This window comes from Macaca fascicularis, chromosome 11, assembly GCF_037993035.2.
Source record: "Macaca fascicularis isolate 582-1 chromosome 11, T2T-MFA8v1.1".
Classification (NCBI taxonomy): domain Eukaryota; kingdom Metazoa; phylum Chordata; class Mammalia; order Primates; family Cercopithecidae; genus Macaca; species Macaca fascicularis.
Window position 1 is genome coordinate 91,712,587 of NC_088385.1, and position 27,938 is coordinate 91,740,524.

Here is a 27,938-nt window from a genome sequence, read left to right on the forward strand (position 1 = left end):
GCCAAGATATGGAAACAATCTAAGTGTCAATCAATGGATGAATGAATTAAGAAATTATGATATATATACACAATGGAATATTATACCATTTGCAAAAGCATGGATAAATTTGGAGGACATTATGCTAAGTGAAGTAAGCCAGACACAGAAAGAAATAGAGAAATAGAGCATGACCTCACTTATATGTAGAAACAAACAAACAAAAAAAACCCAAGTATATGGAAACAGAGAGTAGAACAGTTGATTACCAGGAGTGGGAAGAAGGTGAAAATGGGGAGAAGTAGGTCAAAAGGTTCAAAGTTATATAGATGAATAACTCTAGAGGTCTCATCATGAAAATAATAGTTAATAATATTGTATTGAATACTGAAAAAATTGCTAAAAGAATAGATTTTAGGTTCACTTGCCACCAGAAAAGGCAACTATGGGAGATGATTGACAAGTTAATTGCTGCAACTATGTTTATGTATATCAAAACAGCATATTGTACACCTTACATATATACTTTTTTTGCTTTCACTATATTTATATACATCAAAACAGCATGTTGTATGCCTTAGATATATACTTTTTTTTTTTTAAGAGCCCCCATGGCAAGAGAGCGAGAGAAGAAGAATGGTGCTATTTGGCAATGCATTATTGTGTTACAGTTAAAGTCTGGCAGGTTAAGTATTATAAAGATTAGCGTACTATATAAAAATATTGCCTCGACACAAAAATAAACAAAATTTTTATTACTTCAGCCTCTGAAATAATGAAGCACATTTGTGAGTATTCATATGTAAAATGCTGTCCAAAATAAATTTTTCACAGAAATAAGTAAAATATAGACGAAAGAATATAGAATGCTGTCATTTATGCAATATATTGTATTTCCAGAAGGATACAGAAGAAACCGGCAATGGTGATTGCCTTTAAGGATGGACAATGGATGGCCAGGAGAAATGTTGGATGAGAACTTGCTTCACACTGAATTGTCATAATTTTTTAGTTTTGTATAATGTGCATATACTGCCTATTTATAAAATATTAAACCTTTTTAAAGGGATACAAAACATAATACTCATGAATATATTTTAAAAGACTAAAAATTTATGCACCAGTGGAATTAATATTTTAAATGCTATGATACTGTTTATTAACATCTATCTATAGCAGAGCAAGAATACTGGCTGAAATAAATCAATAGATACGGCATGTGTATTATCTCACCTATTTTGCTGCTATTTCTGTCACTGTTTTTAACATGTAACTGATCTGGTGGTAGGATAAATGAAAGATTTTTAACTAGAGGGCACTCAGTGAGGTTTCTCTGCTCTATCCAATTTCATATACACAACAGTTTTATTTAAAAATCATAGTCTTTTATACTTTACAGACAATATTGACACAGCAAGCAGTCAATTGCACACATGGTTTCTTGGGAGGCTATAAGTACTTTTTCAAGAATCATAAGACTACATAAGAACACCATTGAACCATAATATTCTATTTTTCCTTTGTCTCTGAAGTGGTGGTAACTCTATTCAATTAATGTAATTAATCCCACTTGGAATGTGATGTTTAGTTATTATGAAATGCCTAAGTGCTGACTGAAATGAAAGACAATCCAGTTGAGGTGATACAAAGAAAATCAATGTGAAAAACAAACATTTCTAAACTTTGTTTATTTGTAGATTAAAATGTAATGCATTACAATTTTAACAATCACTTAAAAATGATGTATATTTGCATAAAACAGAAGCAAAACAGAAATAGATTAATTAAAATGCCATCTTGCTTCAAGTTTTCAAATTAGTACTTTAAGTACTTATATGCATTGCAAGTATATTGTATAAATATACTATGAATAATCTTGAAACCACAATAAATATCAAGTAGATTTTTAGGCACACGGCATGAGAAAAATGCAGAGTCTGCATAATTCTTGAGAGTGCTGAGTAACTCACTCTAGTTCATTTTCACACATATATTTTACACAAAATATACAGCCATCACTCACATGATTCTCAGTCACCTCTGAATCTCATCTTTCATCCCAGCATTAGTGCCTTCTTATGCTTTGATGCTATTGCTCTATACAGCTATTACATAAGAAAATATTTTGCAGTTTTCTTCAACTAATTGCCTAAGAAGGTATCAATGCTACCAAAATCAATACAGCCTATCTACATAATATATTCATGGAAATGTGCTGAGAGGCACCCACTTACAGAACTGCTCATTATGACACTGGAAGTTACCCTGAAGGCAAACTTATAAATTTTAAGGTATACCATTTTTAATTGCCAACACTACTAAACCCAGAAATTATTAGAAACTGAGGTAACACAATTTTTTTAAGAGATAGAAATACTTGAAAATACACCAAAAGTACTTAAAAAAATCCTCGCATACATGTGCCTCAGCCATCCTAAGATTTGTCTGCAAACCTTTCTGTACAAATGTAAACCAAAGAATCCAAAAGAATGCTCAAGTTGAACTGATATACACTGTTAGGATTAAAGATCACAGCCATGGAACACCTGAGATCGCCCTCTGATAAGGGAAGCCTAATGCTTCTCTTAGTAGGGCCAATGTTCATTGGTAAAAATGAACCAAATAAAACCCACTGACTTTTCCCCCAGCTACAAATCAGATTCTGGCATATCTGGCATAATATCTGCCATCAAGTACCCTATTCCGTACCGTCCATTGGGAGCAGTATCCAGAGTTGGGGATCCACTCTGTTTTCGATAAATATTTTTACCAAAATTTGGAGATGGCATCTCGCTTGATATTTTTCCGTGAATGAGGCTTGTATCATCGCCCTCTAAGTTTACAGGCTCTTTCAGGACCCTTCCTCTCTTATAGGTCACAGATGCTAAATTACCAGAACTATCATCTATAAGGTTGAAGCGACGAACAACGAAGACTACAGGGACCGGGAGTATTGCAAAGACAACCAGAGAGACACAGACGACCAGTCCCCAAGTTGGATAGCTCAGAAATTCTTCAGATGCCTGTTAAAGAAGAAAATAATAATTATTAGCAATCTATCTTTCTTTGCACATACATAAAATATTGTACTTGCTTCAGGTTTATGAGGAAAGAATCTGGGCTGGCTTGGTGACTTGTTTTGACCAATAGAAAGCGGTGGAAATGACGCTAAGCAAATTCCAAGACTAAGCCTTAAAGACCTTCCAATTTCTGCTTCTGTTTCTTACAATGTTGCCCTGAATCCATAATGCTTGGAAACGTTATAAATGAAAGACCACCTAAAAAGAGAGCCCAGCTCTCCTCCAAGTTGAATGCAACTGCTTGAGTTAGCCCAGGCAAGAAAAGAAGAACAACGGCTTAGCTCAGCCACGGAACTGTAAGAAATAATACATCAATGTTGCTTTTAGCCATTAAATTTCAGGGTAGTTTGTTACTAAGCAATAGATACCTCTTAAATGTGTCATATATCTTTCTCAAATCTGAAAACCAAACTTTTGAAGCACATCTGGCCCCAAGGGTTTTGGTGAGAGAACAGATTTGTTTATGCCTCAGTCTAGAATTATTAACCACAGGATAGTTAAAGGTCACAGGTATCTCTGAAAATAAGCACTTTGATTTTATGGCAGCTGAGATATACCTAATGATTACATTATTATTCAGCTTGAGAATAGAAATTGAAATAGTTATTGCTAATATAAATGTTATAACAGAACTTTACTTTAAAATTTACTAAATTGTGTACTTTGCTAATACATATTTTTCATCATTACATAAAATCTGGGATACAATTCTTATTGATTGATTGATTGATAGAGCCTTGCTTTGTCACACAGGCTGGAGTGCAGTAGTAATCATAGCTCACTGTAACCTTTCACTCCTGAGCTCAAGCTATCCTTCAGCCTCAGCCTACTGAGTAACTAGGACTATAGGCGAGTGCTACCATGCCCAGCTAATTTTTTTTCATTTTTTGTAGAGACAGGGATTCTCTATGTTGCACAGGCTGCTCTCAAGCTGCCAGCCTCAAGTGATCCTTTTGCCTTGGCCTCCCAAAGTGTTGGAATTATAGGTATGAGCCACTGCACCTGGCCTGGGATACAACTTAATAAATTAATGTATTAAAACATTTCTGGTTTTGATTAATATGTTTTCTAGAGTCAAAGGCCCAATAATTATTGGTTCGTCAATGTTAAGATGGATATATCTGCTTTAATAAGGACAAGGTCAGTGTTTCATATGTGTTAAAAACATCCACAATGTATTTTAAAAATCATATATGCCTGGGGCAGGGCACAAACGTAAATCTCATATCCTTGCATAAAAGCTATGCCATTCATTAACAGCAAAAAAATGCTGTGACAGAGACAAAATGCTCTAAAAAAGCTTTTTATGTACCTTTTAAAAATGTAATTCCCTTATTTTGTATTTACCTTATCTTCAATCCATGCATTATAGCCAGGAGGACTTAATCCCATATTCACAACACTAGCTATTAGCAATGATAATAGCATTAGAGGAGAAATGTATTTCCACATATAGTAGTAATATCTGCTGGGAGCAAAGCCCAGCATATCTTTTAGGTCTTCCATAAACCTGAATAAAAAGAAAGTATTTAATTATTCCTTAATTTAATATTGCTAAACCTTAAAAATGTGCATTGTATTAATGGTCTGACAAAGATTTAGCCATGGATACCCTATGACATTTTATATTGTATCAAAGTTCCTCTTGGAAGATGACTATAAAGTAAAATGAAAACAGTTAAGTACTATAATTTTTATTTAGGGAAAACTCTCTTAAGCCAATTATTGAATTCTTCTACTGATAACTTTCTATTCTATAAACAAAATATTTTCAGTGCATTAAAAATTTATTCTCTTTTTTAGTAATACAAGTAATAATTACTAAAATAAATAATTTCTAAATAATTTCTTTTAGTAATTATTACTTAATTATTATTAAGAAATATTAAGTAATTATACATTAAGGAATTATTACTATGCTATTAATACTATGCTATTAAGGAAATATTACTTTTAGTAATAATTACTTTTTAGTAAATAATAATTTTACTAACTATTGCTTTTACTAATTTTTCTATTACTTTTAGTAAAAATTAGTAAAAGTAATAATTCCTTAATATCACAGCATTAAAAGCATAATAATTCCTTAATATCATCAAATATACCTAATCAATGTTGTATTTTCTGAACTCTTCTTTTTACATTCTGAATTTTTAAAAAGGTCTACATATAGTAACTAATTGTTATGAATTGTCATATCTCTTGAGTCCATTCTTTCTTTCTTTTTTTTTTGAGACAGAGTCTCACCTGTTGCCCAGGCTGGAGTACAGTGGCACAATCTCGACTCACTGCAACCTCGTCTTCCCAGGTTCAAGCGATTCTCCTGCCTCAGCCTCCCAAGTAGCTGGGATTACAGGCGACCACCACCATGCCCGGCTAATTTTTGTATTTTTAGTAGGGATGGTGTTTCACCATGTTGGTCAGGCTGGTCTCGAACTCCTGACCTCAAGTGATCTGCCCACCTTGGCCTCCCAAAGTGTTGGGATTACAGGTGTGAGCCACCGTGCCCGACCCAGTCTTAATCTCTATGTTTCTCCTCCCTTTTTCATTTCTTCCAAGTTGCTCCAGAATCTTAAAGGACATCTTCAATGTAAGAATTCTATACCTGCCCTTTAGAAAAAATACGAACTTTGAAGAGCAAGAGACCTCATTTCAGATCACAGTTCTGTGTTCTTTTGATGTATATCTTAATCTCTCTAAGTTTCATTTTTGGTGTTTTCCAAAAAGATAATATAATACCCACCTTTGAGGGTTATTACTAGAACCATAAACAATGGATGCTTAGCATACTACCTCACATATAGTACAAAATCGACAGATACATCTATTAGTAGTAGTATTTTTTCTTCTGTTGTTATAAATAGTGTTATTCAGGAACACTAGCATTAAAAAGAGAGATTCTTTAGCAAGTTTATCATGAATAATTAACCGTCTAAATGGAAATCTAAACTACAAATGTATTTACAGATCAATCCAATAACAACATCAAATTCCATCATGGTACAGGTTATGAGTTTTGAGTAGCCTAGTAAAGCTTAGAGAAAACTGGCCTTGAAATGAAGGTCAAGGTTACAGTACTGGCTCTACAGCTAACATATTGTATCCTCCTGTAAAAGAAGGGGCAGTTTCCCATCTGTAAGATATGGTTCATGTTAGTTAACACGGACTATTTTTTTATTACAGACTTTATTTTTTAAGAGCAATTTTAGGTTCACAGCAAAATTGAACTGAAAGTGGAGAGATTTCCCATATAGCTCCTACCAATATACACGCATAACCTCCTCCATTATCAGTATCTCCCACGAGAGTGGAATATTGGTTACAACTGATGAACCTACATAAGTTAACACATCATTATTATCTAGAGCCCACAGTTTACATTAGAATTCACTGTTTGTGTCGTAAATTCTCTGGGTTTGGACAAATGTATAATGACATGTGTCCACCATTACAGTGTCATACAGAGTAGTCCCACTGCGCTAAACATTCTGTGCTCTGCCTATACTTCCCTGGATCTGGCCCAACCCCTGTCAATTGCTGATGTTTTTACTGTCTCCATAGTTTTACCTTTTCCGTATTATAATATAGGGGAATCTTACAATATGTAACCTTTTCATATGTGACTTGTTTCACTAAGTAATATGCATTAAAATTCTCTCTGTGTCTTTTCATGGATTGAATAATATTTCACTGCCTGTATGTATCACAGTTTATTTATCTATTTACCTACTAAAGCATATCTTGGTTGCCTCCAAGTTTGGGCAATTATGAACACAGTTGCTATAAACACCCACGTGCAGAATTTTAAGTTTTCAACTCCTTTGGGTAAATACCAAGTAGCATGATTGCTGAATTATATGGTACGAGCTATTACTACTATTATTATACAGTACATGATTATTAAATGTAAGTTCTCCTAACCTTCCTGGCCTGGAGCTTTTGGCAACCATAAAGCTTTGTTACAAAGCTTTGTTACAAAGCTCATTCAATACCAACAATATTCTTTATGTTGCTTAAAAGGACTCTGGTCTTCACTTAAGGTGCATGCATTGCTACTTTACCTAGGGCTGTAATGAGCTTGGCGATCTTATTATCTCTCAGTTCATATATGTGATTAGAGACAGTGACTATAAAAAGTATTGGACAAATCCTCCAAAGGTCTTTTTCCCTTGAGATTACTCTGATGCTTCACATCAGTTAAAATACATATACTTTTCGTATCAGTGTACCTGATTGATGTGAAAAGTATATGTATTTGATATGAATTTATGAATAGTGAATTTATTCATTGTTTATGCACATAGTGAATTTAAGTAATGACTCCTTATAAATATAACGTTTATGTGCAGCAAATGACATACACGTCTCACCTGGGAAAATATCATTTCCCAATATTGTCCTGCTATATAAGTCATTATGACACATGCACTCCTCTTATAAATCAGTTTAGCAAAATAATTAGGAGATAAGCTTTAGAGTTAAACAGAAGTGGACATGAGTCCCAGGTCTGTCGCTGTCCAGGTGGGTGACAGGCAAGTCACAGGGTATCTCTCTAAGCTTGATTTTCCTTATCTGTGAAATGTAGATAACAACTACATCTGTGGAATGTAGATTAACAACTCAAAAGAACCTAAGGTTCTTGGAACACTGCCAATACTTACTAGATCCTGAAAGTTACTTTTTGATAACCAGGACTAAATCAAAGCTCTAAAATTCTACACACTATTACATCCTATATAATTCTATTTGCCCAATAGGTAAATGTACTTTACCAAAACTGTTGAATCAATAAGAGCCTGCAAAAAATTTGATTTTTTTAAAGAATTGTTTCTTCTATTCATTTCTTTCCTCTTCTTAATGAAATGAATGTTGATAATTGATGTTTTCAAAAGAGAGATAAAAGTGAATACATAAAAGCAAATATACTTACTTATCTATGCCATAAACAAAGCATACAGCAATATTCTCCAAAATGACTACAATTAGCAGAGGCAGTGTAGCAGAATAATCATCAAACATTGTAACAAAGTAATTTCCAGAGCGTTGCACAAATATCAGGCCAATACAAAATGCCAGAAGACAACAGATAACTAGACAAAAGAAACAAATGAAAAAATGAGACTCTATGCAGAGCCAAGTCCTTTAAACTTTATTATAAATTATTATATTCAAACTTTTAAAACTTTTATAACATGTCCATCATATAAACAGGCAATACCTTTCCTGATACATGATATATAACCTACTAGGAATTAGGTTACCTGGGTATAGTCCCAACATTCATACAAATTTATTCTAAGACAGTAATTCATCTCCCTGAATTCATTTACCAAGGTAAATTTACCAAGGTAAATAGGGCTGTAATGAGCTTGGTGATCTTATTACCTCTCAGTCCATATATGTGATTAGAGACAGTGACTATAAAAAATATTGGACAAATCCTCCAAAGGTCTTTTTCCCTTGAGATTACTCTGATGCTTCACATCAGTTAAAATACATATACTTTTCATATCAGTGTACTTGATTGATGTGAAAAGTATATGTATTTGATATGAATTTATGAATAGTGAATTTATTCATTGTTTATGCATATAGTGAATTTAAGTAATGACTCCTTATAAATATAACGTTTGTATGCAGCAAGTTATTCATTTACCAAGTACAATAATAAGTGAGACAAAATTTACAGAAAATTTTGAAAGTATAAATTTCCATACTCTATTCCTATAATTAATAGCAAAGTGACTTCTTCAGGCAGCAAATATTCATAGGTCATTTCTTCCTTTTATAATGTTCTGTAGTGTTGAAATATAGATGAAATTTTTGAATTAATAATGAGACTAATATGGCTTATAATATTATGAAATATACATATTATATCATTGATTGAAATATAGTTACTTTTCAAGCATAACTGAAAAAGTCTGACCAGACCAAAAACCTCAACAATAATCCACATTTATATCTTTATCTTGCCTGAACAGATTAGTTTGGAAACAAATTATAATGGAGTTATGCAATCTGATCATCCAAATAACATCTAAGAAAAATAATCTAAAAAGAGTTTCCCTAGTAATAGCTAAGAAACAGATGCATAAATTTCTGACCAGCTACTACTTAGAGAAGATTTGAAATTCATATAATATTCCCATGTTTTTGTTAGACTCTTTGTTTTTTTGTGCTCATTAGCAGAGAAGCCTCCAAAGGTAAAAGATGACTGCATTCCATTTCTCAACCACATTTCGGCAGAGGTGAGTAAACTTGAAAGAAGTAGAGTAGTAATGGCAGCTAAGGAATAAAGACATCCATGGATTCAATCATATGAATGTTCCCTAACAATTTCAGCAAGTATGTGTTACATGAAGAAATTACCTCCATCTCTTAAGTACTATACTGGTGCTGTGAGTTACATCTTACAGAAATGAATATCATATGTAAACATATAATGTAGAATAAGAAAAGTAACATTTACTTGGATTCTACTGCATATTAAATTTAAATGCTTATCACAGTATAAAATAATATTGCATTATCTCATTTAATTTTTATAACATCCCAATTGAACAATGTATTGCTTTCTTTACAGATTAGAGAAATGGTCCCGAAGAACGTTAAGTAATATGCTTAAAGTCTAAGCTGGAAGTAGCAGAGTCTGGATTTGCACTCAAATCTGTCTTTCTCAACAGCCTGTGTCACTTTCACTATCTCCTAATTACACCACAGTATGAGGCAAATATAAAAAAAGCACATTATAAGTGGTACAGACAGTAAGAGTTTTGCTGGAGATGTGAGGGAAAAGATAATGAGTAATTCATTTGCCTAAATCTTACTGCATAAAAGAGAAGAAAACACACCTACCAAAGAAAATGAGGTAATATTTCATTGAGGTCAAATATGACTACTATTTGAAGTATCAGTATGATCCCAAAACACAAGAAGTGGGAAAGAGGGTACATTCCCTTTTGCTCTTTCCAAATAAGTCTTCTAGAAGGAGTTAGAAAATACTACTTTATGTGATTTTCCCTTTACATTGTTACTTTTTCCTTAACCTGTAAGCCCTTTACTACAGGAGAGGACAGTTTGGATACGGTGAGCAAGGATAAGAATACAAAAATGACTTTAGCTTGCATTTCAGGCAGGATATGGATTTTCATATTAAGAAGTAGAAATCACTTTCTTGAATAATATAAAGCAGTTCCTCATTTCTGTTCAGCTGAATTGTGGATATGTAGCTATCAACATTAACAAACTGCTGAAATTAAATTGTTTTATACACACACATACATGCACATGCACAAACACATACAGACATACTTATCAGAGCAGCAAGTGATAAACGTATATATTTGAGAGTTATTTACACATAAATTCTTAGTTAATTTTTATGGCTAAGAAATAGCCTTTGGGAGATGCACACCATTGTCCAGCATTCAAGGTTATCCATAAAATTTTTATCCAATCTTATTTTACATCACTTACTAGTACTATTTCTGTACTGTACTCTCATATGGTTAGCTTTCTTACTGTTGCCTTTATCTCCATTTATGTATGTTTACTAAAGTTATCCTCTGACCCTTGAGAAGACCCTTCCTCTTTCCAATTCAACTTCCATCTCTTTCTCTGACAGCTCCATCATATATTTAGATGACTTAGAATCTTTTGAATTCTTACATGTAAAATCCATTATGCTCTCTATCAGTATTTTACATGCTATAAGTCTTATCTATGCAATCTGATTTTAATTTTAGTGTTATTATTTTTGGAGATTTTTAAATATATATTTGTATCTCTCTTATAATTTTTTATATCTTTTATATCCCTTAAATGAGAGTGTGATGCATTAAACTGGTACTTTAAGAATCACTTGTAAATTGGACCTATTAACTACCATTCATATTGATAAATTATTTTCTTCTCTACTTGGAGACATTAACTAGTAATAAATCACTGTTGCTGCTGTGTATGAGAACTGGATTTAGGTTTATCATTTTCAGCTATGTACTTTTTGGATAGGAATATTGCATCTGAACTGCTCTAATTATGATTATTTGACTTGAATACAAAATTATACACAAACACTCCATGACTTTATTCTAGTGTCAGTAATTCTTGATAATGCATTACTATTAATGAATTATAACAATAAATATTTATTAATAAATGATAAAATGTAATTTATATGAAAACATTCCTATTTTATAATATATATACAATAAAAATTTATATAATTAAAATGTATACAATGTATACAATCATAAATAAATGGTAATAATAGAAATTAATAAAACTCAAAATATAAGACTTTCCAGTTTTCATCTCTAAACTTTCACCAAGAATAAAATGGCCTGGCTTTGTTCAATGAAAAGTCAAATACAAAAATACTCACCAGTAAGAATTTCTTTCCTCACTTTGAAAGTGTCCACAATAGGCGTGACAATCCCTTCAATGGTTCCAAACATACTGCCAAGGCCTAGATTGACCAGCATGAGGAAAAACATCACTGACCAGAAGGGAGATGCAGGGAAATGTGTCATCGCTTCTGTAAAGGCAATAAAAGCTAAGCCAGTCCCCTGAACAGCCTGCAAAATACACAAAATAGCAACATTAGTACAGAATAATAATTAAACATTGGCTCTATATCTCAGTTACAATGAGGAGAAAAGAACTCTGAATAATGTCCAGGGCTGCTGGAAATAGACATGCTCACATCAGCTCTTAACCTGATGAATCATGTTGTCATTCTCAGAACCCGGATTTAATGAGATCAAGCAGATCCAAATAATGAAATTTTGTGTATAATTACTAAGCAGAGTACACGACTGTGTTGTATATACTATTTCACAAGACTCCTAGAATGAAAAATTATATTAAAGAATACATAATATGTTTGGTTTTTTTAAAGCTTATGAATATGAATAGTGACATATTATCATAGACATATAAATACATATATATATATATATATATATATAAACTATTTCTGGCTCATATACATAAAGATTTTAAAAATTTGGTTTTACCTTACCTCAAAGTGGCTCAATCAATTGTTATAAAATATATATATATACTATGAATAATAAACTTGTTTTAAGAGAAAACTGCAAATGCAAAATAAAAGGATGTGAACAGAATAAGTAGATCATAAAAAGCCAATTTTTAATTTAAAAAATCTGTATCTTTACATTTTTTACTTCTGATATTCCTACCTCCCTGATTTAAAAAAAAAAAAAAGTTGAGCTGGTTTTCATAATTCAGGAGACACAATGAATTTCCAGACAAAACTAATAACAAAATGAATTAAAAGACAGATACTCCAATTGGGCAGAAAGAAATTTACTTACTTGCCAATATTAATGTTAGCTTATTTTTACAAATATCACAAATATTGAGTTGTAAAATAACAACTTACTTCGTCTAACTGTACCTATAACCAAACTTCAAGTTGATTGTGTCGCCTCATAAAGATAGATGAGAATTAAAAAAACAAAACTTTGAATAGTATATTAGTAATTAATTAAATATTTCCTTGAGAAATTCAAGGGTTTTCTATTAATGATGGCTTTACGTTTTTAATGAATAATATCCACACATGATTCTTTACGTTAGTCTCAAGTACATTTAACTATCTTAAAGCAAATAGTGACTAATTTCCCATTATATTTCCCTTTTTGACATACAGGAGACAGTGGCAGCCAATACAAGCACATTTATTAACGCTGACCTTTTTCTTACTTAATACAACATAGCTAAGAAAAAGAACTTGATCAGTCGGGCACAGTGGCTCAGAACTGTAATCCCAGCACTTTGGGAGGCAAAGGCAGGCAGATCATGAGGTCAAGAATTTGAGACCAGCCTGGCCAACATGGTGAACCCCCTTCTTCCATCTCTATTAAAATTACAAAAATTAGTTGGATGTGGTGGTATATGCATGTAATCCCAGCTACCCGGGAGGCTGACCAGGAGAACTGCTTGAACCTGGGAGGCAGAGGATACAGTGAGCCTAGATCGCACCACTGCACTCCAGCCTGGGCGACAGAGTGAGACTCCGGCTAAAAAAACAAAAACCAAACAAACAAACAAAAAAAAACAAAAAACAAAACCTTGATCATGACTTGTGGAACGCAACAACTAAAATTTCTATTTTAAATATTATTCATGCATCAAAGCAATCATATGATGTATATGTAAATGAGAGCCATAATTCTAATTCTATATTGAATATTATAGCAAGAAAGATTTCAGACTGATCATCATTCTATGATGAAAATCACTTTATATTCATATTTTAAATTATTGTGGCTCAATCAATGAAATAACTTTTTAAAATAAAGCAAATCTTTACCATTTAAGAAAACATATTCTCTAAAATTAAGAATGTAAATTGTGAAAGCCTTACAATGCCCAGGAGCTTCTCTGGGCATTTTAAGAGCTTCCTCGGGCATTTGAAGACCCTTTTCCTGAAGGGAGTCTGCTGGATAATGCATATTTCAACTGAATGATAATTATTTTATTGCTCAAACATGGCTTACTAACTTTATTTAGCTCTTCTTCAATTTGGCAGGAATTGAGATGAAGAGCAGGAAACTCTTCTTCTTTCACTTTTTGAATGATGTCATAAACTAAATGATAATCTTCTGCAGTAACTGCTGAAAGGTTGATATGATGGGGAATAATATCCTGACTAATGTTTCCCATTTTCAAAAATTTCATGATCATCTCTGAATTTCTGAAAAATAAAACAACATACAAATGAGCACATAAGAGTTCTTTGGTGTATAGTTTGTAAACGACTATGCCATTATAAGCTAATGAATGAGCAATGTTCCCACACAAAGACATGATTAATGTTTGAGGTGATGACTATCCCAATTACCCAAATTTGACCATTATACATTGTATGTTTGTGTCCAACTATCACATGTATCTCATAAATATGTATAGCTATCATGTATCAGTAAAATTATAAATAACAAAATAAAAACTAAGAAAAAAGGCAAATGGAAATTAATATTCATACTGTATAATGCATTTCTCATTTATGACATTTGCTTTGAAGCCCAGAACTGCAAACACCACCAATGTTGCCAGGACAGAAGTGAAAAAATTGATGAAGGACACCAGGACAGCATCAAAGTGGCAGTTGTTGTCTCTCTTGTTGTAGCTTGAAAAGGCAATGACACCACCAAATCCCAGACCTAAGGCAAAGAATACTTGAGTAGCAGCTTCTCTCCAGACCTTGGGCTCCAGCATTATTTCAAGCTGTTTAAAAATAAACATAATAGAATAAGCTACAAAATAATATTTCAGAATAATTAATTTTTATAGAATTTACTGTTTCAATATATTACAATGATATTTATGCAGCCAAAGGTTATTTAAATCGGGAAATAATATATTCTTAAGCATAAATAAACATCTATTTTTAGGAAACAATTATGAGTAAGCTAGTTTATTAATCCTTTACATGGAGATTTTAAGTACATGGGGATTTTCCACTTACATGGTGGTTTTTAAATATTTTAAGAATATGAAAGGGAATATGAAATGAGAATATGAAGAAAAATTAGTTATCTTCAGTAATTTCCCATTATGTCTTTTTTCTTTCCATAGCAAAACAGGTCAATTACCAATAAAAGTTAAGAGTTGCTTCACTAACACTCCATGTTTTGTGTTTTCTGCTGTTAATCTAATGGTTGAAGCAGAAAACGATTATAAACTTGTTAGAGTTGAACTATTTGTACTTTGCATATTCACATATGTATTCTTCATTCATTTAAAAGTCTACTAAAAGATTTTTCTTTGAAAATAGAGTAAATTCATCTATATTGTCTATAAGATACTCTTTCAGATCTAAAGTTCTGACACTGAACAGATATTAAATATTGAACAGATATTTCATGCGGTTGTGCTTTATGTCTTAGATAATTATCACTGTATATAATCAAAACTTAAATGAAACAATTCAGATCAGCCATGTGTGGCACAGACCTCAATACATCAAAACAATTCAGTTTGATTTCAGTAATAATAGTGTTTAAATTGGCATTTTATCTCTTTTTACCATTACAATCAAATTGCCTTTATTGAGAGCAATGTCAAACATGGCTAAGAACATGAGTTCTACAGAGAGTTTCAGATTCTGATTCTGCCATTTAGTAATTTTACAATAGTGCAACCAATGGCAAATGACGTGTCCTCTCTGAGTTTCAGCTTCTTCAACAGAAAGATCAGAATAATAAGAAGGGTACCACTTACCACAGTGCCTACCACACTCTAAAAATGCTCAGTAACCGATAACATAGACGAGCTATAGTGGCAAACACACTGAAAAGCATTTTATGTGTCTTAATTCTTTTAGTATTCACAACAACCCATGAAGTTGTTGCTACTTTTACCTGAGTCTTAGGAAGGTTATGTAACTTGCCTAAGGTTACACAGCAGCTCTGAGGTAGAGATGAAATAAGAACACAGGTAGATTCCAAAATCCATATTCTCTCAAACAATAGGATGTATTGCTTCAACTAATTTTGGTTATTAAAATCTATGAAATATGCTTATTAAACATAATCATGATTATCTTCATCATTTATGAGCAATTAACATATGCATATTGTTTACTGGCCATTGCTACATCATATTCTATTAAAATACACTCAATTGTCTATCTCTATTTTGCCCACTAGATGGCAGAAAAGACCTATTTACTAAAGACCTTGCCAGCATCCCTTCCAATCTCTGACCTAAACCTCCACTCACTGTTTCAGGAGTATTGGATGTGCTTACATACTTTCTCCCCTACACAAACAATGTAATTTTTTTAAAAAATTACAACTACTTCTCATATTGAGTATCACATCCTACAGAAATGTAATAGAGTCTTATCAACACTCAATGAAAAGTTAGCTGAAGGAAAATTAACATTTTAATAGTGATCCCCAGTCTAGGTAAAAAATGTTAATTCATGCTGCAGTTTTCAGTACTGGGACTATATATAATTATTATGTATAAGCATTTAAATTCTAAAATATCTAGTTAAATCAAATGTTTAGAATTTTGTCAGAAGCAATTGTCAGTTTAGAAAGAGAATATATTCTAGAAATTCACACAGAACTTTGGTTGTCTTGAACTCAGAAAACATTTTCTTCAATATTATACATATAAGTATTTTTGGTCATTAAGCATGGCCCATTTGTAGTAGATTTAAATTATAGTGTGGCTGAAACTCATAAATCTTAACTAGTTGTTCACAGAGAAGTTCCAAGAACTCTAAATGTTAAACAGGACATTTGAAGTAGCTGAGAAAACCAGACACCAGTGTCAGCATTTTTGCTACTACAGAATGAATACCAACTCAGAACCAGACGCACAAAGCACACAGCTTCTTTTACGCAGTATCAAGGCAGCTGCCAGGAGTGACAAAGAATTCCAGAGAAGCTAATCCCTTCTGCCCAAATCTCACAGCACAATGCTGCCTGCACATTCATCCTTCAGATAACTTTTAATTCCTAAACTAATTTTGAAATCATATCTTTAGACAGTTTCATCTTTATGTCTGCCTATGATAGCATTAGCAAACTAATAATGGGGATCACCTTCATTTCAGTGAATTTTTTATATATATACATATATACATACACACACACACACATATATATACTATCAAAAACTTATTTGTTTCCTGTTAAATCAATATAAGAAGTTATGATTAAGTCCACAGTTATGATTAACCAGGTTAAATGTGCCTAGTGTTGAGTTTGGCTCTACTAAGTTGCATGATGGATTATAAGTTCTGAGCCCTTGATGGCGTCTAATGAGCATTTTCCTAAAATATATATGCATCTATAGAAGTTACAGAATTTCACAAGCTGATCACTATATTCTTCCAGAAGATACAAAACTACAAAACCTCAAAAAAAGTCACTAAGAAAAGAAAACACTAATTTTCTCTGAGAGAGTATTTTAGGGTTCTTAATCTTATTTTAGGGTCCATGGATTCTAGATGATCGGTCAACCTCCGGATACACTAAGCAAATTAATATGTTCACTACTTTTTTTTGGTAAGAAAATCCTCGTCACTTTTTGAAATGGGTCCATAACACAAAAAGATTAAAAAGCACTAGAAGAAAGGGGAAAGAGTAAATGAAGACTGAAAAATTGCAGTTAAATCAGTATAAAAATTAGAAACAAATTTATTATAAAAGAGGGATTTTTGAAGTTGAAATAGTGGTAGCCTCACTCTAAAATCAAAATGGGATCTAGAAAATGGAGATAAATGGCTATAATTATACATAAAAAAATGCTGGTTTTTCTAGACTGGTTAAAAATTATATTTTAAAAGTTTAATGTACATATATTAGAACAATTATTCCTTAAACATAACTTAGAACATTTTACCAATAAACATAAAGCTTTCATGATCATAAGCCTTAAATAGAAATACGGTACATACCTTAGGGGTAAACATGTGGCGAATTCCGTCAATTGAACCATTTAAAAGGAATGCTCTGATGAGGAAGCATATAAGTACCACATATGGAAACAGAGAACTAAAATATACGATCTGCAAAGAAAGAAAAACAAAAATAAGTGAGATGCAATGACAATTATATTTTTATAGTTAAGATTTTATATGTTAGTTTCTGTACTTTGACAGTCACTGTTTCATGACAGGGTTAATAAAACTATTAATAACTTCTAAAACCATTTTTAAAGAATGGTTTATGAGTTGTGATTTGGCCTTAAGATTCTATCTGAGATGTAATTTAAATTTGAAAGATTCTATCTCCTTTGAAAAAATCCATAAGCTATGGTGTGGCTTCAACAGTGTTGATTCCTTATAGTCCATAAAACAAGAAATATTTCAGACAGAAATGAACAGGCACTAACTACCTAATGAATTCCTACTTTTTTGTTGTTGTTCTAAGTAGCAAAATAAAGTCCTATGTCTTTTTCTTTTAACCAAATTTTCATTGTGATTCTGTAAAGCTTTCAATGCAACATTGTTCCTATGCTGCATCTTCCAGAACCCAAACAATCAAACGTGTAAAGATTTTACTTTCCGCTTCAGCAATTTTCACCATTAAACAGTTCACCAAATATTTATAATAGAAAAGGAAGTGTGCTACTCAGACAGTCACTGCCTCCTTGACATCATCCTCTGGAGGCCTAGTAGGTCTCTAAAATGTTTCAGATCCAGAAGGAAACTTCTGAATTTCCCTCAAAGCTGTTCCCACCCATCTCTATTTCAGAAAATGGCCCCACCCTCCATCCCACAGGTAAAGCCAAACATCTAGAAGTGGTTCTGGACCATTCATAATATTCTCCTATCTGAATTGCTGCCTGCCCCTTGGTTTATGTCTTTCCCTGCTTAAAACACTCCAGGAATTTCTAATGCCATTGGAGTGAAGTGCTGATTCCACCCTCTGGCCTGCAAAGCCTTACGCCACAGTGCCTGCCTGCCTGCCCACCACTCTTCCCATGGAGCTCTGGCCACGCAGGCCCTTGCTATCCTGTGAGTCTACCAAGCTCAGCCAGCCTTAGGGTGCAGGGCTGCACCTTCCTTCAGAAGCACCTCTTCCTTATTTGCAGATGACTTGCTCTTCCTTACTATTTTAGTCTCATCTTCGTCTTCTCCCTGAGGTCTTCCCTGACCACCCAAAATAAGGGGACGCCTCTTTCCATCCTCTCTTCTCCCATCTGTCCCTGCCAACCCTCAGTGATATTACCTGGGTTTGTTGTTGTTCTTTAGAGTACTTAGCACTTTTGGCATTTTATTTATGTGTTTCTGTGTTTATTTTTTGTATCTTCTACCAGGCTAAAAGCTAGTGAGGGTAAAGATCTTTTCTGTTTACTACCAAATCCCACACACCTAACACAGTTGCTGACATAGTAACTCTACAATATGTATCTGTGGAAGGAAGGAATGGAAGGAGAATGGGAACAATGGAGGAAAAAGTGTCATAGCAAATGATGCCTCCGGGCAGGTAAGAGATACTGAATTCAGTAATAACTACAAACAACATAAACATAAGGCAACACAATAAGGGGCACTTTCTCTCTCTCTTTTACCCACTTAAGAATCATATTTAAACCCGTGGCACACTCTAAGGAAAAAATATGGATAAAATGTGAGCATACTTTAGAACTCAATATTTTAAAACTAAATTATATTTTAACTTAATTAGTTGTAATGAACATAATTTTTAAATAATTTCAAATTGGTTTAATCCTTTGATTAATCCTTCACTCAAATTTTTTGATTTTTTCAAAAAATCAGAATGCTTTCAGATGGATTTTTTTCATTCTCCCTGCCTACTTCTGGCATTCATTAAATTTGGCAGTTGCCTTGATCTCACTTGAATTAAAGTTATCACCTTTATGATTCTTCTTCACAAATGTTGAGGCTAGCCAGAAGTATGGATTTACTTTTGAACAATAGCTTGTTTTTACCTTTTAAAACGAAACTCAAATGTACTGCTTTATTAATTCTACTTTTATATAAGTGTAATGAAGATTATACATTATAAAGTCTAGTTAGATTATGATTTTATCCAATAAAATATACCTTTTTAATTTTATATTTTATCTTTATATTTTTAATATGATTTCTAATTAGGTACTAAGAAAAGATTCTTCCTGTACTCATATTATTCCAGGCTAAAATATTCTAATCTATCCTTAGTATGTCCTTCTTCCTCAAATCCCGTAAACCAACTGATCACCACACCCAGCTAATTCTACCACAGAAATCTCACATCTGTCCCTTTGCTTCCCCTCTCAATAGCACAATACCTTTCAGTATGAAAACAGTTTCCTGCTCATCTTGCCTCCAGACTCTGTTAGCTTTCCTCTGCATCCCAGAAATCCATCTTTCACACTTGCCAGAGTGATCTTTCTAAAAATCTGGTGCTGTCACTGAACTATTTAAAATCCTCAAATGTTCCACACTGTTTGCTAGGTAACAGCCCATCATTTTACAAGAGTTCACAGATCCTTCAATATCATCAACCAATTTGCATATCATCCTTCATCTTCCACAAGCTGCACAAGTTGTATGTAAAAGTCACACAGAAATACTCAGCAGTCGTTGAGCTTTGCACATGCTGTTATCTGTGCCTACACACAGTTCTCTGTGAACTTGCTGGTGAACTTCTCTTCAACCATCAAACCCTGCTCCAAAATTTACATCCCCTGTGAAGCCTTCTTCCTAATCCAGTTTAATTACAATTGCTGACTCTACACTATCACACACTTTCTTTTTTCTTTCTTTCTTTTTTTTTTTTTTGGAGACCGAGTCTCACTCTGTCGCTGAGGGTGGAGTGCCGTGGTGCAGTCTCAGCTCACTGCAACCACTGCTTCCCAGGTTCAAGTGATTCTTTTGCCTCAGCCTCCCGAGTAGCTGGGATTACAGGCACCTGCCACCATGCCCGGCTAATTTTTTGTATTTTAGTAGAGACGGAGTTTCACTGTTTTGCCCAGGCTAGTCTCAAACTCATGAGCTCAGGCAAGCCACCTGCCTCGATCTCCAAAAGTGCTGGGATTACAGGCGTGAGCCACCGCCTGGCCACTATTACACACTTTCTATGTGCTTCTGTTACTCTACTTAGTCTGTTCTAATCATCATTACAATATGTTGTACTATTGTTGTTCAATAATATAATACTAAAATATATTGCACATTAAGATAAGACTTACAGGAATTTAAGTTTTTCTTCTTGTACACAATTCACTCATTGATTATGGGTTCCATGAGGACAGACTGTGGCCTCATAGGCATATCCATCAGTGCCTGACAAACAGCAGATATTCAAATACATTGTTCATTGAGATAGGATTTACAGGAATTTGAGTTTTTCTTCCTGCACATAATTCCTAAAATTGCAAGCTTATCTTTATTCTGCAGTATTTTGAAAATTATATTCTAATTATATGTCCAGATATTTTGATTTTCATTTATTAATTCAACAAACATTTAAATTCTTAAGAACACTGATCTGTATTCAATAAAACTCTAACACAGTTTCCTAGTAAGTTACAAGAACATTTCAAGCCCACAAAATGGAGAAAAATAAGTCAGTATTTCAAACATTTAAGTGATATTAAGAAGGCAACCCATCAATTGTATTCCTCTGTGAGCAGGTAAGAGGACAAAATATTTCATTATTAAATTCCATGATTTAAAAAGATATGTCTTAGGAGTCAGCAGGTTACATAAATATCTGTGTCATTTTTAAACACAAATTATTTGCATCCGGTCATATGGCTCTAATCTTATTAGACCAAAATAGCCAGTTGCATAATATTATTAAAATGAGTTAAATTCAACCTACTGACTATATGTATACCAACCACTTTCTTGTTTCCATGCTTTATGTTTTGTAACTTGAAGTTATTTTATAAATGTGTTTATTGTTTGCTGCCTCTGCCACTATAATGGAAACTCCATGAGGACAGGCACATTGTTTACCTTGTTAGCTGTATTTCCTAAACTAGATCAGTGTCTAGAACATAGTAAATGCTTAATAAATATTTTCTCAAAATAATAATGAATGGGTGAATCATTCTTACTCATTGGCCAAGAAGTATACATGTTTAAAACTGGGAAATGATACAATGAAACATGTTCCTTTGACTGATTTTTAAGACCCCCCTGGGCCTTGACAACTGTTATGCCTGTAGAAGCAAGTATGTTAGTAAGAGAGACTATTTTATCATTCAAAAGATTGTATAAAACATGTATAAAACATTTTCATTTTACTAAACTGTTTAAAAAATCGAAAACAAAAACCATTGTTTTACATATGAAAATGTTTATTATAAATATACCTTCAGAATGTATCATTCTTTTTGAAAATTTTATAGTCCAGTTTTAGCCCTGTCTATCATGTATTGGTTGCTTAATTCTGGCCAAATATTTATTTTTCCTGAGCTTGTCAACTTTGCAGTAAAATGGGGATAAAACACATAAATTATCTAGCTGACAGAAAGAATAAACAAGCTAATGTATGCACAGTATTCAGTATAGTAATAGTAACAATAGAAAAGTAGTCGGAGTAGAAAATACTACCTTAGAGTTCGAAGAAAGCTTGGAGCTGCTCATTTCTATCCTCCATATTTGAGACAGGCATCCCTTTATTAGATGCTATAACTAGGGCACATGCCACTTCTGTGTGACCACCTCCAATGATGCTGAGCTCTCTACCATTGAGGCAACTGATTTCATTATTGTCAAGTTTGATTCTTGAAAGGCCTTTCTTTCTTTGAAGGCTTACCACCATCACAACCTCCTCCATAATAGCCAATATTTGATCATAGTTTTGCTTTCTATGGTCACACAAAGCAGCCCTATTCTTCTTTTGTTTAACTATTTGAAGACTTTGATCACAGAGCTGAAAGTTCTCATAATAAAAAGGAAAATACAAGATTTCAGTAAAATCCACTATTGCAGATGTGGTCCAACTGATATGTGCCTACCTAGCCCAAAGGACAATGTTCCTATCATACCCCTCTTTTAATTCATGCAGTTTCCACTTAGCATTTTGCGGTATATGTATATGCATGTATGACTATGTGGTTTGACCAAGCACATCACTAGCTGACTCATTCTTCTTTTAGCTGCTAAATCCTCTAAGTTGTTTTTCCATGTCCTAGCCTTAAACAATATTTCTCTCTTCAGTACTTGTGACGCTGTTTATTTGGGGGCATTTTCTGTTTAGTAGGTAAACACAAAGCTTAACATTTAATTCCTCATGAAGTCATTCTTATTATACTTAACTCATTGTTTCAGATTGAGGAATTGTGACTATTTTGGCTTCCACATCTTTGCTCATATTACCTACAGCTTGCTTTCTCCCCATCAGTGCCTGTTAAATTCTTTCTTCAAATATTGCCCAAATACTAGTCTTTTCCTGAAGCATTCTCATTAAAATAATGAGTGTATGCACTAAATAAACTGTATTACATTTTCTATATAAATTTATACTATGTGACATGAGAAAAACAAGCCCAAGATTCTGTGATAAGAAAAGGATGCATAGTTCTTTAAGTGATGCTAAGACACAGACTAAGAAGAAACAGAAACAAAACGTGGTAGTAACAGAACTTGAGTACAAGAGTTTTCGAGCTTCTCTGGATGACCACAGTTGGTTTTCTTTCTACCAAATGATATTATGTTAGGAATCATATCAATATGTTTAGGTCTTATTTAAGAATCTATTCCTTCATTTATAATGTGAGTGGAATGTGGTTCTGACGTAGTGGAAGACACACAATTGAACAATTTGAAGTTATTTAGTCATACAATACAATAACATTTGCCAAAGACTTAAAGATATTTAGATGTGTTATCAAGTATATTCACAAATTCAAAAGACAAAATGATACAGAGTTTCCTGCAGGAAGGTAAATGTAAAATCAGCTACAATTTACAAGTTAAAAAGTCACTAAAAATTTTAATTAAATATAAAGTAACAGGAAGCAAAGATGAATCAGACAGACTTCTGCCCTGAAAGAATTCACTAATTGTTGGGACTAGGACAGGGTGAGACATTATAGTGTTGTGTTAAAGAACACGGGCTCTAGATTTAGACAGACTTGCATTTGACTCCAAATACTAGAACTTAGTAGCCATGAAACTTTGGATAAGTCAACCTAATTTCTCAAGTCTGTTTATTTTAAATCTGTAAAATTGTTCTGAAAATCAAAATTACTTCTCAAGAGTTGTTTTTATAATTAAATGGGATAAAGCATAAAAAGTAGTTATCACAGTACCCAAAGCAAAATAAATTTGTAATAAATATTGGCTTCAATGATTGTTCTTACCATAATTATTGTCAGAAACATCTTTATCATCTATTATTATTATTATTATGACTACTTCTACTATTACTGCTACTACTACTAATACTATTGCCATTCCTGCTAGTATGTGATGATGAGTGGTAATAAGTTAGCCTGAAATCAGAGTTATACTTTGAAAAGGAAAATGGCACAGCTGTACTGTTAAACGGCAGAGAGAAGAGTCAACAGTAAATTCTTGCTATGATCCAGCCAAGAGATATAGAGAGCTTTAGAATAATGGCTGTAATAATGAAAAAAAAAAAAAGTAATATGAAAGCAAAATAGTGAATAGCAATTACTTTCCTAGTGCATCCTTTAAAAATAACAACAAACAAGCTACCTAGAATTCACTTAATGTCTTTTTAAACCACAACCATTCTAATTTTCAATTTGCCTTAGAAGGAATGATATTTAGTCTTTTACACTACTCTGAATTCCTTGTTGGAATTATTATTAACTACTTAATGATGTTCAGAGCTTTAAGAAACACTCCACATGACTTTATTTCAAAATGTCTTATGCAACTATTCCTTAGAACGCCTACAGCAGAGTGAAACAAATGATATCAAACAAACAAAATGAATGAATTACTCATTTTACTACTTTCCCAACTTCCATAATTTAATTGGTAATTAGAGAGCTGAAACATTAGGGTTAATTGAATAAATGGCAAGAAGAAAGGACTTTTAAGTATTAACAAACATTTTAAAGATCTTGTTGAAATAAGGAAAGATTATAATTAACCTTAGATTTCATTATAAAACACTTATGTTTTTATTTGTCTTTTTAAAAATTTAAGCACACTTTTAAAGTGCCACTTTTCACTAATCTTTAACTACCTAGAATGAAGCGTTATGTGTGATTTGCCCACAGAAAATTTTAACAGAATTTGAGAGAGGGATGAATCCAGAAATGGTGATTAGCAGAAAAGAGAAGGGCTCTAACATACTAACTTTTCCAGAAGACTGAATGCCTTTGATCATAGCCAAGCAAACCATGACCCAGGCAGCCAACAAGCAGATGGTCATCTTCCAGTTTAAGCCCCCACTTTCAGAAATGGAACTTGAAATATTCAGTGCTTCCCTGTACCAGTAATAGGTGGTGGCAGAACTTTGTTCACATTCTGGTTCTACAACTGTAGAAAGAAGAGTAACACACAATTATTTCAGAATATAAAGAAAATGAGACAATTTTTTGTCCAATAAACCTGTAAGTGAATTCTTAATGCTTCCTAGAAAAGTACTACCATTGTATAGCAGCGTGTACATTCACAATGAACAATAAAATCTCAACTGTGCAACCAACAGAAATGTATCCTGTTAGATATTTCTTACGTAGTTCTGCAGTCAGAATATGTGAACTTCTTATCAAAGTGATTTTTATTTATTTATATTTTATTTTATTTTTATTTCTGAGACCGAGTTTTGCTCCATTGCCCAGGCTGGAGTGCAATGGCGCGATCTCCGCTCACCACAACCTCTGCCTCCCAGGTTCAAGTGAATCTCCTGCCTCAGCCTCCCAAGTAGTTGGGATTACAGACACCCACCACCAAAGCCAGCTAATTTTTGTATTTTTAGTAAAGATGTGGTTTCACCACATTGGCCAGATTGTTCTCAAACTCCTGACCTCAGGGGCTCCACCTGCCTCGGCCTCCCAAAGTGCTGGGATTACAGGCGTGAGCCACTGCACCCAAACCCTTATCAAAGTAATTTAAACAAATCAGGCTTATCACCCCTACTACCCCTGGAATTATGGGATTGCCTCCCTGGGTAAGCACTGTCAAATATGCTAGCTGCTGGCCAAGTTTTGCTTTTGAAATGAGGCCAATCTAAAGTGACATGGGTTACAAATGTGAAATTTGAACTAGATTTCAGATTCAGTATTGGAAATTATTGTGAATTATTATATTAATAATGTTTAGAGTAATTATATATTGAAATAATATTTTTATATATTAGATTAAGTAAAATATTTCATCTACTTCTTTTTACTTTCTTTCAACATGTTTACTTGAAAAATATAAACTATACTTGTGCATTAGAATCTATGTTTACTAGACATCACTACTATAGGTGACTGTTCTTTATAATATTTATATTATATTATGGGATTTAAAAAATGATGGGAAAAGTATGAAACAACAGAACCAAAGATATAAAGGCAACTATTTTCATTCAAATTCGTATTTCTGTCCCCTTTGTGTTAGTTTTAATGAAAATGTAAGGCATCAATCAGGGCCTACAAAATAAAGATTATCAAAGTTAATAAGTGAAGGCTTATAATACTTTACCCTAATATCATAGGGCATAGTAAAATAACTAGGAAAGAGCTAGAAAAACTAGATGGTCCCAAAAGTCCATCTCTAAGAGTCAATCCTGAATGTGAGCAAAGTCTGTTATAATGATAATTTTGAATGATGTTTCTACATTATTTTTAAAAAGAAAATATCTCGAAAGCTTGTACCTTTGCCACTCTTATAATGCTTAAATACCAAAACACTATATTATACATATCTTACAAGTGTGTGAAGCATTTTTCACCAAAGGACACTGATCCCAAGGCAAGGGTTGCTGAAAAGACTGAGAAAAATAAAACAAACTCCAGCCAATGATGACGTTGTAGTAGAGAGCCACAAAATAGCACACCTGCAAAATAAAATGACATTCCATTAAACCTCTCATACCTCTTCCATTAAAACAATGAAATCAAATGCATAAAATGTTACTTAACATTTAAAAATCCTCTTCATTTTATTATTTATTTGGAACACATTATCTTTTCTAAAAAGTTAATGTCTTTCTCAGGACTTAGAACAGGCATTGACACCACCGAGCTATAGCAATATTTATAGTTAGTCCATATGCCAGTAATGTTTTCTAAAACATGGTAAAAGAGTTGTTTATTAACACACACTCAAAAGTTTCATTTAAAAATGAATTATATCATTTCAAACCCTATAAAGATTATAGCATACATCAACACCAGGAAACTTACGACACAACTTGCAAATCCAATCCCGCCCAGTTTAGGGCTTATGTAATTCCATACACCAATGCTGCCTCGCCGAATTCTTTGACCCACAGAGAGTTCCAGGAAAAAAAGGGGAATGCCTATTACCATAAGTAGTATTAAATATGGTAAAAGATATGCACCTAAAGAAACAAGAACAAAACATAGATTATATTTTTAATACTCACAGTAGAAAACACACTAATTCACTTTATCCCATTAAAGATATTTGAATTACTATATAGTGTCATTATGGAGAACTCTGAAGAAAACACAATTTCATTACTTTGCACTTTCTAGATTCTGAAACTTGAATTTGATTTCTACAAAAGGTTTCTGATAATAAAATAACTAGGATAAAATTAAGAATATTAATGAATAGCTTTAGTTTAAATTTATTTAAAGAGTAAAACAGTTTCATTTTCCATAAAAATAATTGATTATTTAAAATTCATTCTTTTCTGGGGCAGATTTCACAAACTCCTAGAAATCTTATTCACACAATGTTTATGAACTCATTTATTAAAATTTATGCAAACTCATTGAAATAATGCATTCTAAATCAGAAAAAATAGAGTGAATGAGATTTTATGGCATTAAAGTTGACTTTTATTTCCAAATAAAATACTGTCATGGAAGAAGAAATGTCTGCTTAGACTGAAAAATTTAAAAAAAAAACAAAAAAAAAAAAAGCAAAATGATTTCTACCGGAGACAAATGTCGTTTTTTTCCCATAAATACTACAGAAAAGAAGTATACAAAGAGTTTTTTGTTTTCCAAAATTATCAGAAAAGGCAGTGAGTCATTAAGAAACGAAAACATTTAATGTCTATTGTAAAAATGTATATGTTATTATCCTTATAATAAAGTTTCCATATTTTAAAAAGTATTTTTTAGTTAAATCACAAATTAAGATGTATGACTATGACTGGTGATTTTAAAAGGTACCTAAATAGTTTGACAGTGTTTTTTTGTTTTGTTTTGTTTGTTTTGTTTTGTTTTGTTTTTGAGACGGAGTCTCGCTCTATCGCC

The 27,938-nt window shown here is 32.9% G+C and overlaps 1 protein-coding gene across 2 annotated transcripts in view; it reads right to left on the minus strand.

The window, feature by feature from the left end:
* SLC6A15 (solute carrier family 6 member 15) overlaps window positions 1–27,938 on the minus strand; it is a 72,771-nt gene that overhangs the window by 18,510 nt on the left and 26,323 nt on the right. Inside the window, exons 3-12 of one of the 2 annotated variants that reach the window (XM_045365665.2) lie at window positions 26,892–27,049; window positions 26,416–26,542; window positions 24,851–25,032; window positions 17,509–17,619; window positions 14,077–14,318; window positions 13,593–13,785; window positions 11,446–11,638; window positions 7,990–8,149; window positions 4,407–4,569; window positions 2,689–3,002 (exon numbers count right to left, since the gene is read on the minus strand). In XM_045365665.2, the coding sequence (XP_045221600.1) occupies window positions 2,689–3,002; window positions 4,407–4,569; window positions 7,990–8,149; window positions 11,446–11,638; window positions 13,593–13,785; window positions 14,077–14,318; window positions 17,509–17,619; window positions 24,851–25,032; window positions 26,416–26,542; window positions 26,892–27,049 (1,843 nt within the window). Of the gene's footprint in view, window positions 1–1,320; window positions 3,003–4,406; window positions 4,570–7,989; window positions 8,150–11,445; window positions 11,639–13,592; window positions 13,786–14,076; window positions 14,319–17,508; window positions 17,620–24,850; window positions 25,033–26,415; window positions 26,543–26,891; window positions 27,050–27,938 lie in introns of those variants that run through there. The other variant, XM_045365663.3, reaches the window with a different exon arrangement.